The sequence below is a fragment of the Cuculus canorus genome, chromosome 5 (genome assembly GCF_017976375.1).
Source record: "Cuculus canorus isolate bCucCan1 chromosome 5, bCucCan1.pri, whole genome shotgun sequence".
Taxonomy (NCBI): Eukaryota; Metazoa; Chordata; class Aves; order Cuculiformes; family Cuculidae; genus Cuculus; species Cuculus canorus.
Genome location: NC_071405.1, coordinates 23,729,727 through 23,745,247, shown reverse-complemented (window position 1 = coordinate 23,745,247; position 15,521 = coordinate 23,729,727). Strand labels below are relative to the sequence as shown.

At 39.1% G+C, this 15,521-nt stretch overlaps 1 protein-coding gene across 1 annotated transcript in view; it reads left to right on the top strand.

Moving 5' to 3' along the window:
- The window catches only part of CCDC88C (coiled-coil domain containing 88C), a 94,819-nt gene that overhangs the window by 54,010 nt on the left and 25,288 nt on the right, over positions 1-15,521 (top strand). Inside the window, exons 11-15 of the mRNA XM_054067603.1 lie at positions 4,946-5,092; positions 6,523-6,667; positions 8,212-8,393; positions 11,913-12,050; positions 13,503-14,573. Coding sequence (XP_053923578.1) covers positions 4,946-5,092; positions 6,523-6,667; positions 8,212-8,393; positions 11,913-12,050; positions 13,503-14,573 — 1,683 coding nt within the window. The remainder of the gene's footprint in view (positions 1-4,945; positions 5,093-6,522; positions 6,668-8,211; positions 8,394-11,912; positions 12,051-13,502; positions 14,574-15,521) is intronic.

The window sequence follows — 15,521 nt, the reverse complement described above, 5'->3', positions numbered from 1 at the left end:
TATCTCTCGGTTTTCCTCCCTCAAGCTAGCAAATCAGTCGTGCATTAACCTGGTGCATGAGCTATCGGTATGGTGTTCTGGCATTTTCCTTTCGGCTGTGTGCTAGAGTTGCTAAGCTGCTACCTGCTGGTCAGAAAATTTAGCTGGAGCTAGGAGAAGACTTTGTTAGTCTTGTCTTCACCTGACATCAAAGAAGTAGCTATTTTTGTTTGTGAGTTCTCAGCCTCCTTGCTTGTCCTACAGTCAGCAGTTTCCTGCTCTGCTGTCTGCATGCCAATCTTGTGTAATATAGCATTCAGTAAAAAGACCTCTACTTCGATTTCAAATTTGTGCTAACTTTCCTCACTCTCACCCGCCAGTTTCTGGTGAAGGTCTTGAAAGTCAGAGATGAGTGTTGGCTCTCCGAGAATACCTGAAATACAGTAGTGGGACAAAGAATATTTCCCATAGATATGGCACTTGTAGATATGGCACTTCCCTAATTCTGGGTCATACTGTAGCTTCTAGCAAAAGTTGTCACTGCTGTAGGGACTGAGCTCTTCTAATATGCAGCTGCATTGCACAGCTGTCTGCACACTACTCTGTGGTCTAGAATAGCCTGAGAGATTCGCATTCTCAACCCTACCTCTTCCGTCACTGATTAAGTCTTGGCGCAACCATGAACTGCCAGTATTGAGCAGTGACAGCATCAGGCAAACTCCACTCAGGCAAACTCCACTGGTTTCATGCTAATATATTCAGAGCATTCCACAGGGAACTGTTCATCTTTTTTATAGACATGGAGTAGCACAAAGGCTGTGCATAGTAGCCAGTATCCAACTTTCTGTGGTCCTCTGTTTTCAGTGTTATCTGTCTCAAGTCCTCCACCCCTCCAAAAGAAGGGTTAATGGCTGGAGTCAGTTCGATGTCAGCTCAGATTCTTCCCACTCCCTTGAAAAATGTTAGGCTCACAGTTCCAAATTGTAAGATTTGTGCAGGGATGTAACGCGATAGAGATTTTTACCACTGGACAGTACAGTACTGATTGAACTCATGGCATTTACTGGTTGTGGCTGGCTTCTTAAGGTCTAAGTCTTAAGACCTGAACAAATCTTACAGAGGCACAGCGATGAAAAGGTAGGTGTGTAAAGTACAGCATAAGCCACTTTTCTATGGTAATGTGCGATACCTCAAGGCTCATAGGGTCTTGACAGGGTTGTTAATAAGCACTGCCAAATCAGTAAGTGAGAAGAAAAGGTGGGCTTACTTTTGCGCATCAATGCAGAAAGCTATTAAATGAGCATTTAAAAATCTTTTCCTTCTTGTAGTTCACATGCACATTTGGTAGTTTGAGCAAAAAATAGAGAACGTGCTCTGTGTATCATACCATGACAAGCTTTTAGAATAGTGAGCAAGCTGACAAGTAGTTTGTGGAAGCATGTAATACAAATCAGTGATGGTGGCAGGAAGACATTTAAGGAGCTTTTGCAGGAGTGCAATACAACCAAGTCTTTCTCTACGTGAACGCAACACCTTTAGGCATGTGTGTTGTTTTCCTTCTCTGTATGCCTTCAAAAAGGTGTTCAGAAATGACATTTTAATTTGACCATCATTTAAGGGAAATGGAGATAAATATGCTCTGGAGACCTTCCTGCTGGAGTGGTTTAATGAGGTCATAAATGTGAATGTGGAGAAAGCAGACTTAATTCAGGGCTTCCTCCGAGGAAGTGCTTCCCTTCAGTGTAAAGCTTCCCGCCAGCATTCCTCTCCATTGAACCTTGTGCTGCTCCAGGAGATCAGGTTATTTTCTGAGGCCAGGGAGTCTGCCTTGCCAATTCTTCCTCTTTCTCACTGCAGTCACATTTCTCTTTAGGATGGCAGGAGGAATTTCTGTGAACATTAAAAAAAGCAAAAGCATCTCTTGTATGTTTTCATATGTGTGTCCAAGAGAATGTTTGATTGTTGCAAGATGCTAACTGTGTCATTGCTCAGTAGGGGCTGCTTCTAAACTGCCAGAAGGGAGGGGTTTAAATTCTGTTAATAACTAGGTCTGGATGCGTGCAAATTCCCTAGTTTCGGATTTAAATAATCTGATTGCTACTTCAGTTTCTGAAAATGTTTTCCAGTAGCAACACACCCTGATTGTGCAACCACTTACTCCCACAGTTAATTGTAACCATATGAGTACACAATGGGCATTCTTGAAGCTATTTCAAGGCACAATGATACAGGATCAAACCACAATATGTAATTTATTTTAGAAATTACAAAAGCAGAATTATATGTGTTGGGTATTAAACCATCACAATTTAAGTGACAACAAAGGAGTTTTTTAATCCCTTGCCTAGAAGATACAGTATATTTTTAGAAAAATTCCACAGCTAACTAATATTTTTGCTGTTGGTTCAAAAATAAACTCATATTGTTACAAAATAATTTTGGTGGGTTTGCTAATTAAACTAAAAATAAACCTTAATTCTAGTGGAAGTACCACTGTCCCATGACCACTATGGGCTGGTTGTCTGATGAGTGCGATTTGTAGCCAGACACATTTTTAGATCAACTCTGTTATCCCAGTGACTTCTGGCATGTGCTGGCATGTTTTTGTTGCGTCAGTGTTACCTCTCTGGAGACGTAACTCTCCAAAGCTCCCATAAAGTAATTATTGAAATTTAATGAACTTCTCAATATTAAGACAACCTCAGATCATGGATACACCAGTCAGCAATGTTGACCTCACCATAGCAGGCATTTCCACCAGGTTATTAATTTGAGATTTCATCAGAACTGCTTTGAACTGACATGTCCGTGTCTCTCTTGGGTGCTTGATGGAAAGTGCTTCAGTCTTCCATGTATTGCCACTTCCAAGGATGTGTGGTTTGTAGCAGAGCCTGGGTATGTGAATGTACTTGGCAGGTAGCTTGACTCTTCATGAGGCACTAAAATAACTATTTCCTGCTTGGTAGGCAGTTTTGGGCATAGTTCTGAGGCCATATTTTTGAGGTCAGACACTACCTTGCTTCTTAGGGCTGTGGTCCCGATTGAGTGATGATGATCTAGCAAAATAAACTCTTGTCACGTTGGTGTCTCATTACAGGTGTTCTGACAGCTCACATGACACCCAGTGTGTTGTGTCGTGTACTTAACTCTGGTCTGTCGTCTGTTCAGTGTTGATTCAGTGTTCAGTTTTCAGTTTGCCCACCCTGAAGTGACCAGGTTAGGTCAGACTTGGCCAAAAATGGCCGTTCTATAAAACTAGTGCTTCAGTGTTATTGTTTTAGTTACTTGCATAGTCATGCATTTTAATCGCAGTAGTCGCACCACTTCACAAGCACTCAGACACTTGTCCTATTAATGCTACTGTACTGGGAAAATTTTTCTTCTCATATTTTGCAAGTTGGTAACTGACCCACTGAAAGATCAGTGGCAATGTGGTGCTGCATAAGGGAGACTTTCCATAGTATGCCATCTACAGTCAAATTGCAGCAATACTTGCAATATAAAGCTATTAAATCATGCCCCCTGTAGTGGCTGTTATTAGAGACTCACAGCTTGTGCTTATTTAAAAAAGAAAAAGAGAAAAAGAAAAATAGCTGAGCCTCTTAAGGCTGATTCTACCCCCTGAAATGAGAAGGTAGTTGTTGATTAAGCAGTGAAAGTGATTTGCTCATGCATAGTGATCTTGCAGGAATGTACTTGGTTTGGATGGTTGTGGTCTGAAAGAGCAGATATGGACACTGATGTCAGCAGAGACTTCACATTTTGAAGGTGGTTGTCCAGGAATAAAGTTGTCAAGCCATAAGCATCTCATCCTGCCTGTGTGCGCATTTCTGGTTTTGCATATTTCATTGGAGCAAGGGAAGGGATGGGGGAGGAGGGACAGAAGCAAAGAAAAACAAAAGAACATTTATTTAGAGAATCAAATAGGCTGCTCTTGCCCCGTTGTAACTCCTCTGGGAAAAAAAATCTGTTCTGTATCCATTTAATCATTTAAATGCTGATACATTCCCGCCATAGAAAATTCTGTCCCTGACTCAAGACTTGTCTGGCGATCAACATGCATAAAAGCTATCAGTGAGGTATTATAACTTGAAATAAAACATGATTTAATAAATTTGTTTAAAACATGACCAGAAATACGTGGCTAGATTTTATGCTTCGGGCATTTTATATTTCTGGAGATAAGATACGCAAATGCAGAGTTTCATTTGATGCTTTGCAAGGAACGTTCAGAGTGCAGTATAATTAACTTGTTTCTAATGCCATGGCTACAGCAGAGTAATAAGTTAAACTTTTACTCAGTAAATCAGATCCAAAAGCTGTAATGGGTAAGCGACATCACTTGTGCAGTTGATGTGCATGTGTTTATTGAGGATAGGGCAGGGTGTGTGTTAAGTGATCTGTAAAAAAACAACTTCTCTTGTTTCAGTGCATTAAAATTCTGTTCATGAGAGGTTCAGTGAAACTTTATTAAAAAGACGTTTATATGTAAGTGTGCTGAAATGGGGATATGGACACAGTATATATTGAAGAATAGTGCTCCCCAGCATGCTTTGAATATACTATAACAACCCTTGAAAATAAATAAATTCAATCTATTTGTAAGCTGGGGACTACAGTGTGTCGGCTAATAAAATGGTATTGTAACAGCTGAATTAAAGTTGAACAGTTGCTCTTCTGTGTCTCGAGTCTTTTGTGCACCTCCTATAAAGCAGAAGGAACTCCATTAAACATCTAAGATTCAGGAAAGAACAATAAGAAGTATTAGATTTACTTGTGTTAATTACACAGATAATGAAACATAGCATAATCTCCCATTAAAATATCAGGTAAAAACTTTTTTATGAAACGGGGAAATATTTCAGATTTCTTTGTTGTTTTTCTGCAATGTCAGTTTACAAAAGTCACCTGGTCTTTGAAAATTTAGTTATGTAAAGAAATTAGCACTGTTGCTTTTCCTCCCTAGGAGTTAAGAGAAGACAACATCATATTAATTGAAACAAAGGCCATGCTAGAAGAACAGCTAACAATGGCAAGAGCTCGTGGTGATAAACTGCATGAATTAGAGAAGGAAAACTTGCAGTTGAAGTCCAAACTTCATGATGTAGAGCTGGTATGCCTTCTTTTACATTATGCTAGTTTTTTTAACCTCTGTTTTTATGCTAGGTCACAGATTCACATCATAGAAACTGGTGGAGACAGGCAAATAAATAAACAGTGCTCTTAAAGAGGTCTTTAATTTGAATTTTGTGGATGTGAATTCTTGAAATATTGCTATGTTAACACTGTAAATATTGCTGATGCTACTTTGTGCGAGACTGACAAATTCAATTTTTTTGCAAGAAGGTATATAATGGTTTTAAAATATGGATTGCTTTCACACATATTGATAACGAAGATGTTAAACTTTGTCAGTTAAGTAGAAATCTCTTAGGTACAGGAAATGAAATCTAATGATCTTTCTTGTTGGAAACAGAGCCCCCAGTCATTACAGTGACTTTAGGAATCCATTGCTGCTGTAAAAGACACAAAATTCCAGAATTTATTTCTGTGTGAATCAGAGACGTGGCTTATTGCTTCATAGACAAGGAAACATAAGAAGTGGCAGATTACTGTCCACAAACAAAATGCAACATTGCCTTTTATAATACCACTAAAAATAATAAATACTCTCTCTCATCTCTTGTATTCTACTTAACAGTACACATCTTCTCCTTCTGTGTTTTGAATTCTTGTGGATTTAACTGTGTAGGGTTTCTGGTAAGGTATGTTGAAAACAAAGAAGTTGAGTGAGCTGTGTGGGGTTATGCTTAATGACTTACTCAAGACATTGTAAGGGTCATGGCATGCTCAGGCTTTTCCAAAGTGACTGGTGATTTTGAAATATATTCTTGAATTTTTTTTTTTAATTTTTGGGTGATGCTTTCTGAAAATTTGGAATCCTCTGAGGCACCACTTCAGCTCCCACAAATGCAAGTGGCCAAAATAATCACAAGAAGCAATGGTAGATTCACTCTACAGGTCATTTTTTCCGGATATTTTAAAACCCAAACCGAGGCAGATGTTACTTGTTAATCTATTTGACTGGATCCAAATTTGACTAAATGAATTTAAGAAGCTCAGTAGAATTCAAGGTCATATCTACAGAGCCTGTAACATGGCAGTATATGATGCTACATGTTTTTGAAGAGCTTAGTTCTGAAGACAGCTTGTATCCAGCCTGCCTTACTAGCCCTGGCGGGCACTAGCCCTTTCATCGCCCAGTATGTTCTCACTTCAGTAACCCTCCCTCCAAGTGCATCATGGACCTGAGCTGACTCTAAATGCTGCCAGCTGGGTATCTCTGCAGTGCGTTCTGTGGCACATGGGTAGCCCATAGCAAACATTTAATGTTGTATGTATATTTCAGTATGATTCTACACAGTGTTTAAGGAGGTTCTTCTGCCCACAACAAAGTCTGTTGTGCTTGTGGATGTTTCAGCTGACAGAATAATCTTATGAATAAGCTGAATAGGCAATTTCATTCATGTGTGTCTTGCACAGGACCGGGATACAGACAAGAAGAGAATTGAAGAGCTGCTGGAGGAGAACATGGTCTTGGAGATTGCACAGAAACAGAGCATGAATGAGTCTGCACACCTAGGCTGGGAGCTAGAACAACTGTCTAAAAACACAGATCTTGCAGATAGTGAGTGCCACCTGGGGTATCTGTTGTTGTCTTTGTGGTGTCTTTCAGAGTGGACGGGTTGATTGTCTGAGACGGGAACAGAAGTCGAGTCCAAGCGTGGAGAACTTCCCTCATTCAGCCACATGACTTTGAATTTAGTTTTTCAGAACTTGTAAAATGTATTACTTCTAGATCTTTTCACTTTCTTTTGAAAGCATTAAAATATTTTCCTTTGATGATCACTGAGAGCGACTTTTAAGTTAAATGTTAAAAAGTTTACAAAAGAAAGCATCATAAATGACACAGCAGAAATGTCACACCGAACACTGGATATTTCTCACTGAATGGCTGGCAGGAGTCTGTGATCTTTGGCATTCTTTAGTACTATTAATACAGACAATTAGCTGGTCTTTTAAGTCCCAGGAAGTAGTATATGCTGAAGTCATTTATTTTTACTAGGCACTGAAACATGCATACAGTTAACTGGCTGATTTTTTTTTTTTTTTTGAATGGTTGATTTGATTTCTGTAACTCGCAAACATAACTAATGCTTCCTTCACTAGTCAGGTTTTTGCGTTGGTTTGTCTGTCTAACATTCGTTCTGTCTGTAATAGCAGCCTAAATAACAATGCTAAATGGAAATGGGGAAAGACAAGATATTTCATGCAGTTCATTGTGCAGCTTTTATTGATTGATTACTCACCTGGTTCTGCTAAGACTTGCATGTTTGGCTTTGTGTACCAGGAACAGTTTAACTTGAGAGAAAAGAATAAATTAGTGTAAGCAGATGTTCAGTTTTTAGTAAAGCTGTCTAGAAGCATAACTTTGTTTTGTAAAATAACTCCACGTGTGTCTGACACCAGTTCTCAAACCCTTTTGCTTTCTAGGATCTGAGTTCTCTTTACTAGGATTAACACCTGTAAACCTTTAATTCAAAATCTTGCAAAGCACGTTTACCTGAGCCTGAGAAGTGAATGGCACTGTGTTCCTACTTATGTGTGATCAAGGATATTTCTTGTTGTGTTAGCCAGTGGGGGAAAAACGCAATTCTCTCAAAACTTAAAGATTTTGATGAAGACTAGGCTTAAAACAAATGAAAAAAGATGAGATACCTTCACTGTGCTGATGCTTAGTGTTTCAGCACTGCTGCTCCAGAACCTCTCTGATTGACTTCTTGCTGTTTTAGCAAACGTTTCACAGTGGTTTACTTTCTGTCTCAATTTATTTCCTGTTATGGAAATATGAGAAGGCATCAAAGTATATTTTGCTACTAACACCAAACATGCTACTAATGTGGCTAAAGCATCTTTGAGAAAAGTTAGGAAAGTAGGTAACTTTTAAATTACTTTTAAGTTTTTCTGTTCAGATACTTGCCTGTTTATTGAAGGTCTTAATTGTTATCTGTGAAAATGGGTTTGTTTTTAACAAAGTATTTACTTAGCAGTTAAGCTGAAATAATAAGGGTCTGATGGCAATTATCTTCGTACAAGTTAATCTTTAGAACCTAGGAAGGGCGATGTTTGTGAATTGTTTAGTGCCACCTTCTGATTCTCATGTTTCAACAGCCAGAAAGTCCTTTGTGTTTGAGTTGAATGAATGCGCTTCGAGTCGCATACTGAAACTGGAGAAGGATAATCAGAGTTTGCAGAACACAATCCAAGAGCTGAGAGATGCCTCCTTGACCTCCAGAGAGAGCAGCCTAAAGTTTGTGGAACTGGAAAAGGAAAATCATCAGCTTAGCAAAAAGGTAATATGCTCACAGGAGCAAACAGAGCTCTTCAGATTTTCAGCACCGTGCGCACGAGGCTGTATGGCATTCCTGAACGATGAGGGATTGCAGGGAATTCACCCACGTTCACCAGAAGACTAGATATGTTTTGGGGTCCATCTATTTAATTGTGTTCTAGCTTCAGTGTATCTATTGCGTTCTACTTCTCTGCCTACTTATGTACATCATTGTGAGCCAAAGTGACTGTTCCTGTTTCATAAAAGCTGTCTTTCAGTGCATATACCCCCATTACATTGTACGGTTAGCTGTGTCCCTTTTTGGTGTCTTATGGTAGTCACTCCCAGGCAAGGAAGGCATGGACACGTTGAACTACTTTATTAATTTGGAAGTTTTAATATTCTTTCCTTGTAAGTCAAATAAATCACACAGGTGAATTAAATGTCTCTTTTGCTGTCCGTAGTTCTCAATCAATTCTTTCTCTTTGTCTTATCCTGCTGGCTATTGGAAGTTCTCGAGTGCTTCCCTCTCTGCAAAGATGTCGGTTCTTTTAATCTTTGTAGCAATCAAGCAGGTCATCACTTTTTAAGTTTATTTTTGTATATACATGTGTTGCACTCTGTTATTAACTGTGATTACATTTAGCTCAAATGCCAGCTCAGTGGTTGTCCTTGTGAAACACTGCTCAGTTCACCTCCAACCACTGCTTTATTCTTTGTCTGTCTAGTAGCTTCCATCCTGCCTAATTGAATCAGATGCTGGAGAAAGAGGCTGTTTACTAGTCTGAGTATAGAAAATTTCCATGTCAGTTTTTTCCACATTTGTACCTTTGCTAATTCAGCCAGAATATATGGCTCATTTATCCTTTTGCCATTACTGCTGTAACCTGTGTATGAGACAACGATACAAAGTTTTCAGTCCTTTCTGGCCTGCTTGTGAGTGAACTGAATGCTTTAAAGCACAAGAGGAGAAAGAATCTGGATATGAAATGCTGGTCATGGATTACCAGACTGTAACTAGCAAAGTGCCAGTTTCTCTTCTGAGGAGAACAGGTATCCATCACTGGATCACTCCATCTTCTGGAGATATTCTTTTGCAAAGTTGAGAGAACCAGTTCTGCTTTTTGGCTTTCTTCTGTGAACAAGGAAAACTCAAAAGAATCAGTTCACTGTATCCCTCCTTCCGCACTCCCATTTATGATCTGTTGTGTATGAGTAATTCGCTCCAGCTCTAATTTACATGCTTAAAATTTGAGATCAAGGAGTATAAAGCAGTCAGCAGATACCTGTGGTGTTACCTGTGGTTTAAATAACTTGAAGAACTGTGGGCAACCTTTGGCTTTGCCCCAAGTACGTTCCTGAGGGCACCTCTTGTTATGGCACTGCATTGGTGCCAAACTGTTGCGATTCCAGAATTAGTTTAATGTTTTTGATGATGAATGTGTTGACATGGTGGGGTCATCTACTGGTCTGGTAGTTAAATGAAACAAAAAAACGTAGTGGGTGGTGAAAGGGATGCACTGTATGCATCAGACCAGTGAAAGAAAAAAATGGCATTTGAAAATACTCATACTAGAGCAGTTGAAATTCATGAACTCTTCAACAGAGAAACACAGACCAGTCAGATTGTTGATGAACTTCACTTCCCATTAATGGACATTTGAGAAAAAAGATAGTAGATGGTATTCTCTAGTCTGTGTAAGACATAGAATTGTCTCTCAGTGTACAAAGACCTGATACATGATATGTGAACAGTAAATACATGGACAGCCTTTAGGCAGTGATGACCAACAGGGATTTTATGGCATAAAACACAGAATCGTAGAATAGTTTCGGTTTGAAGGGACCCTTAAAGGTCATCTAGTCCAAATCCCCTACAATAAGCAGAGACATCTTCAACTAGATCAGGTTGCTTAGAGCCTTGTCCAACCTGACTCTGAAATGTTTTGAAGGATGAGGCATCCACCATCTCTCTGGGCAACCTGTGCCAGTGTTTCACCACCACCATCGTAACAAATTTCTCTTCCCCTGTCGACTGATGTAGTCACTGCGTCTTAGAAGACCACTAGATTTGAGATATTTGAATTTTTTTTTTAATCTTCCTCTAAAGTGCTTTTGTATTTCTGACAGGTGTATCCCCTTAATTAGAGGATATGTATATCTGCAGGGGGTGTGCCAGAGGACAAAAGGTATAATAAGGGAAATCTCTCTGTTTTTTTGCAGAGTGGTTTCTACAGTGGGCAGAAGAGAAGGCAACAGTTCTTAAGGACTGTTCAAGATAAGCACATATAAAAACACAGGACATGAGATAAAGCATTGTTTTTCTCAGATGTTGTGTGCTTATGGGTTTTTTTGTAACTTTACCAAGATACCCACAGTAAAATTCTGCTTCTCTAAAGTCATTTAAATCGATACGGATTTCATCTCTGTCTGAGACTCAGAAATTGTCCAAGTATACTTGGCTGTCTGATGTAGTGCTTGGAAGGATCATGGAGGATTATTCAGGTAGTAGAGGAGATGATATCAAGGAAAAGTCATGTACATATTTTTTTCTTTTTTCTTGCAAGGTTTTTAGAAGAGATAATGATAGAAAACCTTTCTGTCAGGCACGGTCCAGTAGCAGCAGTCCAAGTACCTATCTGTTTTCTCTCTGTTCCTAACTTCTTGGGCTGAAACAAGCTGTACATAGTAGTTCCTTACTTGCCTCCAGTGTTCTGGGAAGCGCTAATTAAGACCAGCTATTGCTGAGTTACTGAGTTTTATGTTCCATCTTTCTCTGAACAGCTCCTTTGAGAGCAATGAACCTTACATGGTTACATTTCTAACTGTTAAGCCCTTCTTATCTCCGATCTGGGCAGCCCTTGCTTGTTTAAACACTTCCTGTAATGAGGCATATGTTGACATAGGCAGAGCCCAGCCTCCGGCTATTTCCCACTTGTAAGAATTATTGTTAATACCTTTTTCATTGACATTTTCACTGTTGGCAAAGTTCCTATTACCAACACAAAAAAATTAGCTGATACTTGTGCAGAGCTGTGCTCGCAGTACCTTACAAGCATGAAAAGGAATGCTTCCTGACTTAGGGAGCTAGCTCTCTTAACCCCTTGCTTCTAAATCCTGAAGAGCTGCTTTTCAGTGCTAAGTGAATTATGAGTACAATTTTCAAAAGAAGGGAGTAAGAAGACAACGTTCATTGTAGGACTAGGCTAGGAGGAGGCAAGTTCCTCAGGAGGGTGAGCCCCAGAAACTTAATCACTGATGACAGGAGCACAACAGGGCATTCAGGCAGGCAGGTGAAGCGTTTCTTACTGCTGTACCTTATGTGCTCTGATCATAATAAGCATGAAGGAGATTCTTGACACTGAGAGAAAAACAAGAGTCCATTCCTTCCTCTGGGAGTGGTAAACTGCAGAAGGGAAGGATTACATCTTTCCACCATAATTCCCATCTCATTCCTCCCTGGTCTTCAAAATAACTTAAGTGCAAACAGTCGTTGTGTCAGGCTGCAGATGATGTGTTTTGATGTGTTCTCTCTGCACAGATTGAGAAGTTGCAAAATCAAATTGAAAAAGAGAAGCAAAGTAACCAAGATCTGGAGACCCTGAGCGAGGACCTGATAAAAGATAAGGAACAGCTACAAGTTGTCATGGAGAATCTAAAAGCTGACAAAGACAGACAGGTGCGAACTTCACAATTGTAATATAGAAGTATAAGCTCAGAAATGGTAACTTACTGATGTCATTTAGAGTATCTATTTCTCTCATAGAGAAAGGGCAATTTGAGAGCTATTAAGTGCAGGTTGAGCTTGTTCCAATGTAGGTAAAAGGTTTCTTCAAGCAAAAAAGCCCAGCATGTTTTGGTAGCTATTGCTTCTCTAACCATAGAGGGATCTTCAGGGTGTTTTAAGCACAGTCTTTCCCACTTTGGGTGAAGAAAAACTCTGGGTCTTACTAAATTTGATATTGACTGGTCTTAGGATGTTCAAATAAAACCCCATTTTATTGCAGAAGATTAGTCTTCTGCCAGCTATATGTCCTGATCCTTTTGGCTGGTCTTTTTAGACATTCCACCTTTTTTTCTGTATTTTAAAAAGATGCTGAGAAAGCATTTATGTCTTCTGGATTGATATTTTAAATGCTCTTCAGCTTTTACTACTGTGCTACAGCTCCTTGCAGTCTTCAGTGCCTTGAAACTATCCTATTACTGGTTCATGCAAGGTATCATCTGTATTAATTTGATTAGTGAAGAAAACACAGCCACAGATCGTTGGAGGCTAATCTATGTATTTTTCACCTGTACTAAAATTTACTCCAAAATCTGTGGGGTGAAGATTAATAACAGGATGTCTTATTTGTGTAATGCTTTTCATCTTGAAGGGTTCTTACTCAGAGTTCTACCTGGGAAACTGTACTTTACCACCAGAGTCCCACATTTCAGTTACAGTACATACAGGCTCTTCATGGTAATAATGAATGTTTCACAGGTAGGGCAGAAAGTAAAAACAGAAGTATCCTCTGTTGTCAGAAAACGGCAGATTCTGGTTTTTTTCAGGTAAAAATCCTTTTTGATTTCTGTGGATGCTGTGTAGATAGGAATCAAATTCAAATTGCAATCTAGATCACAATTGCTTCAGCTGAAATTTGGCCAGTGAGTTAAGTGTACTATTTTTACAGAAAGTGTGTCCTTAATGAGATTGGTAACTGCTATAAATTTTCAAACATTTTGTGGTTTCTGATGCCTTATCAGAGAGGATTTGAATATTTGGATCCCAAAGATGTGAATTTAAACATAAGCAGAAGGATACCTTTTATATATTCAGAATTATTCTTAACAAAGCATCCTCACCGTAGTCTTCCCTGAAGGTCACTTGCCCACTTTCTCTCTCTGCCTCAACCTTCTTAGCTGGTGGAAGGAATATAACACTATTTTAATTTGTTAGAATCCCATGTTACCAGGGTAACAATTTTTTTAGTGTATTTATGATGTTGATTTTAGTCAGGGAAAACTGTTAATGAATTTGTCTTGGGTTACATTGACATGTTTTTGTCCCGTCTGCTTCAAGACTAATTTATACTGGACATTGTAAGGTAGACAAGTAACATTTGTATTAATTTTGTGGGTTTTTACACAGATAAAAGACCTTAAACAAGAAAATGATCACCTTAATCAAGTAGTCTTATCCCTGAGACAAAGATCTCAAGTGAGCAGTGAGGCAAGAGTAAAAGATATTGAAAAAGAAAACAAGATACTTCATGAAACGGTTACAGAGACTAGTAGCAAACTGAACAAGCTGGAATTTGAGAAGAAACAACTACAGAAGGATTTTGACCAGGTTAAAGAAAAAGTGGAAAGAGTTGAAGAAATGGAAAAAGAGCTCCATAGGCTCGAGAGAGAGAATGAACAGCTCACAAAGAAGGCAGCAGCAATGAAAATAGTGACAGACAAAGTTAAAGTTCTCGAGCAAGAGAATGGAAATCTGGAAGTGGAAAACAGGAAGCTGAGAAAATCCCTGGACACATTGCAGAATATTTCCATCCGGCTGGGGGACCTAGAAAGGGACAACAAGCAATTGGATGAAGAAAATCTGGAGCTTAGGAGAGTGGTGGAGACCATGAGATTTACCAGCACAAAAATGGCACAAATTGAAGCAGAAAATAAAGATTTGGAGAGGGAGAAAGAGGACTTAAGGAAGAATGTGGAAATGTTAAAAGCAATGAGCAAGAAATCGGAGAGGCTGGAGTTAAGCTATCAGAGTGTCAATTCTGAAAACCAGAGACTTCAGCAAATCTTGGAGAACAGCAACAGAAAGATCCAGGAGCTAGAAAAAGAAGTACAGGGAATGGAGAGTGAAAATCAGGTCCTCCAGAGGAACCTCGAGGAGCTGAAGATTTCTTCCAAACGGCTAGAGAGGCTAGAAAAGGAGAACAAAGCCCTAGAACAAGAAATATCTCAGCTTGACAAAGACAAAAAAATGCTGGAGAAAGAAACAAAACGGCTTTGGCAACAAGTGGAGGTGAAAGATGCTATTTTGGACGATAGTACAGTAAAGCTGGCAGCTGCTGAGAAAGAAAACAAGACACTGGAAAAGGAAATTGCTCGATTCAGAGATTCATCTAATAAGCTGAAAGAATTTGAAAAGGACAATAAAGATCTCATAAAGCAAGCTACAATTGATAAAAGAACACTAGCTACATTGAGAGAGGTAAGCAAAATACTACTACTGGTTTCAATACGATGCTATTTTTTGTTTCATGTCTGTGAAGTACCAAAGGGAGACAGCTATCCCATGATTATTTAATACAAGAACTACGAGGTCTTCGCAGCCTTAACAGCCATCACTGAATAGGAATAATGTTTCCTTGGAAAGTGGAACCTGGTAAAAACTGCAATGTACCAATTTGTGTCCACAAACACAGTGTCTTCAAGTGACATAGTTCAGGATAGGGCTTTAACGTGGCTCCCACTTTGTAACTGTAAACCGAAGACTTAGATACTTTCTCTGACCCTGTGACCACACAATTGTTTAGTAGCATGAGAGCTTCAGCAGGCAAGATTGGCTCTTAAACCAGGAAACCACTTGTTGAGGACACATTAAGATCCCTGTTCTAAAGCAGACTTTGCTAAGTTGAGAACCATCCCAGATGAGCAGCCTAACCCTTCCAAAAACGTCTGGAACAAGTTTTTGCTTTACAACTACCTGCTGCGTTTTTTCCAAGAAGCTTCCATGCAGACTGAGAGCAAAAAAAGGCTTATCAGAAACATTTGAAACAGTCTGAAGTTGTGTTCCTATGCAACGTCCCTTAAAAATAAATAAAACAATAGTATTTTTGAGAAGGCTTCTTTTTTCATCTTTTCTTTCTTAGGCCTGCGAATTCCTAGTGGAGCAGACCCATACAAAAGTATATCTTCTTCTCTTTAGTTACTTTCTATGGATTCTATGGAAGGAATTCATGGATGTTGATGAGACCTGTTTACAGTCCATGGACAGGCCCTGAACTTAACCTTACCTTTTTTTCCCTTGATATGTGAATATGTGTAGCTAAATTTGTGATTTCAGAGGACTGTTGGATACCTACAGTTTGTTTAACAAACTATTTTTTTAAAAAAATTATTCTTCTGTTTGATAGCGAAGATATTTTTTTTTCTTACT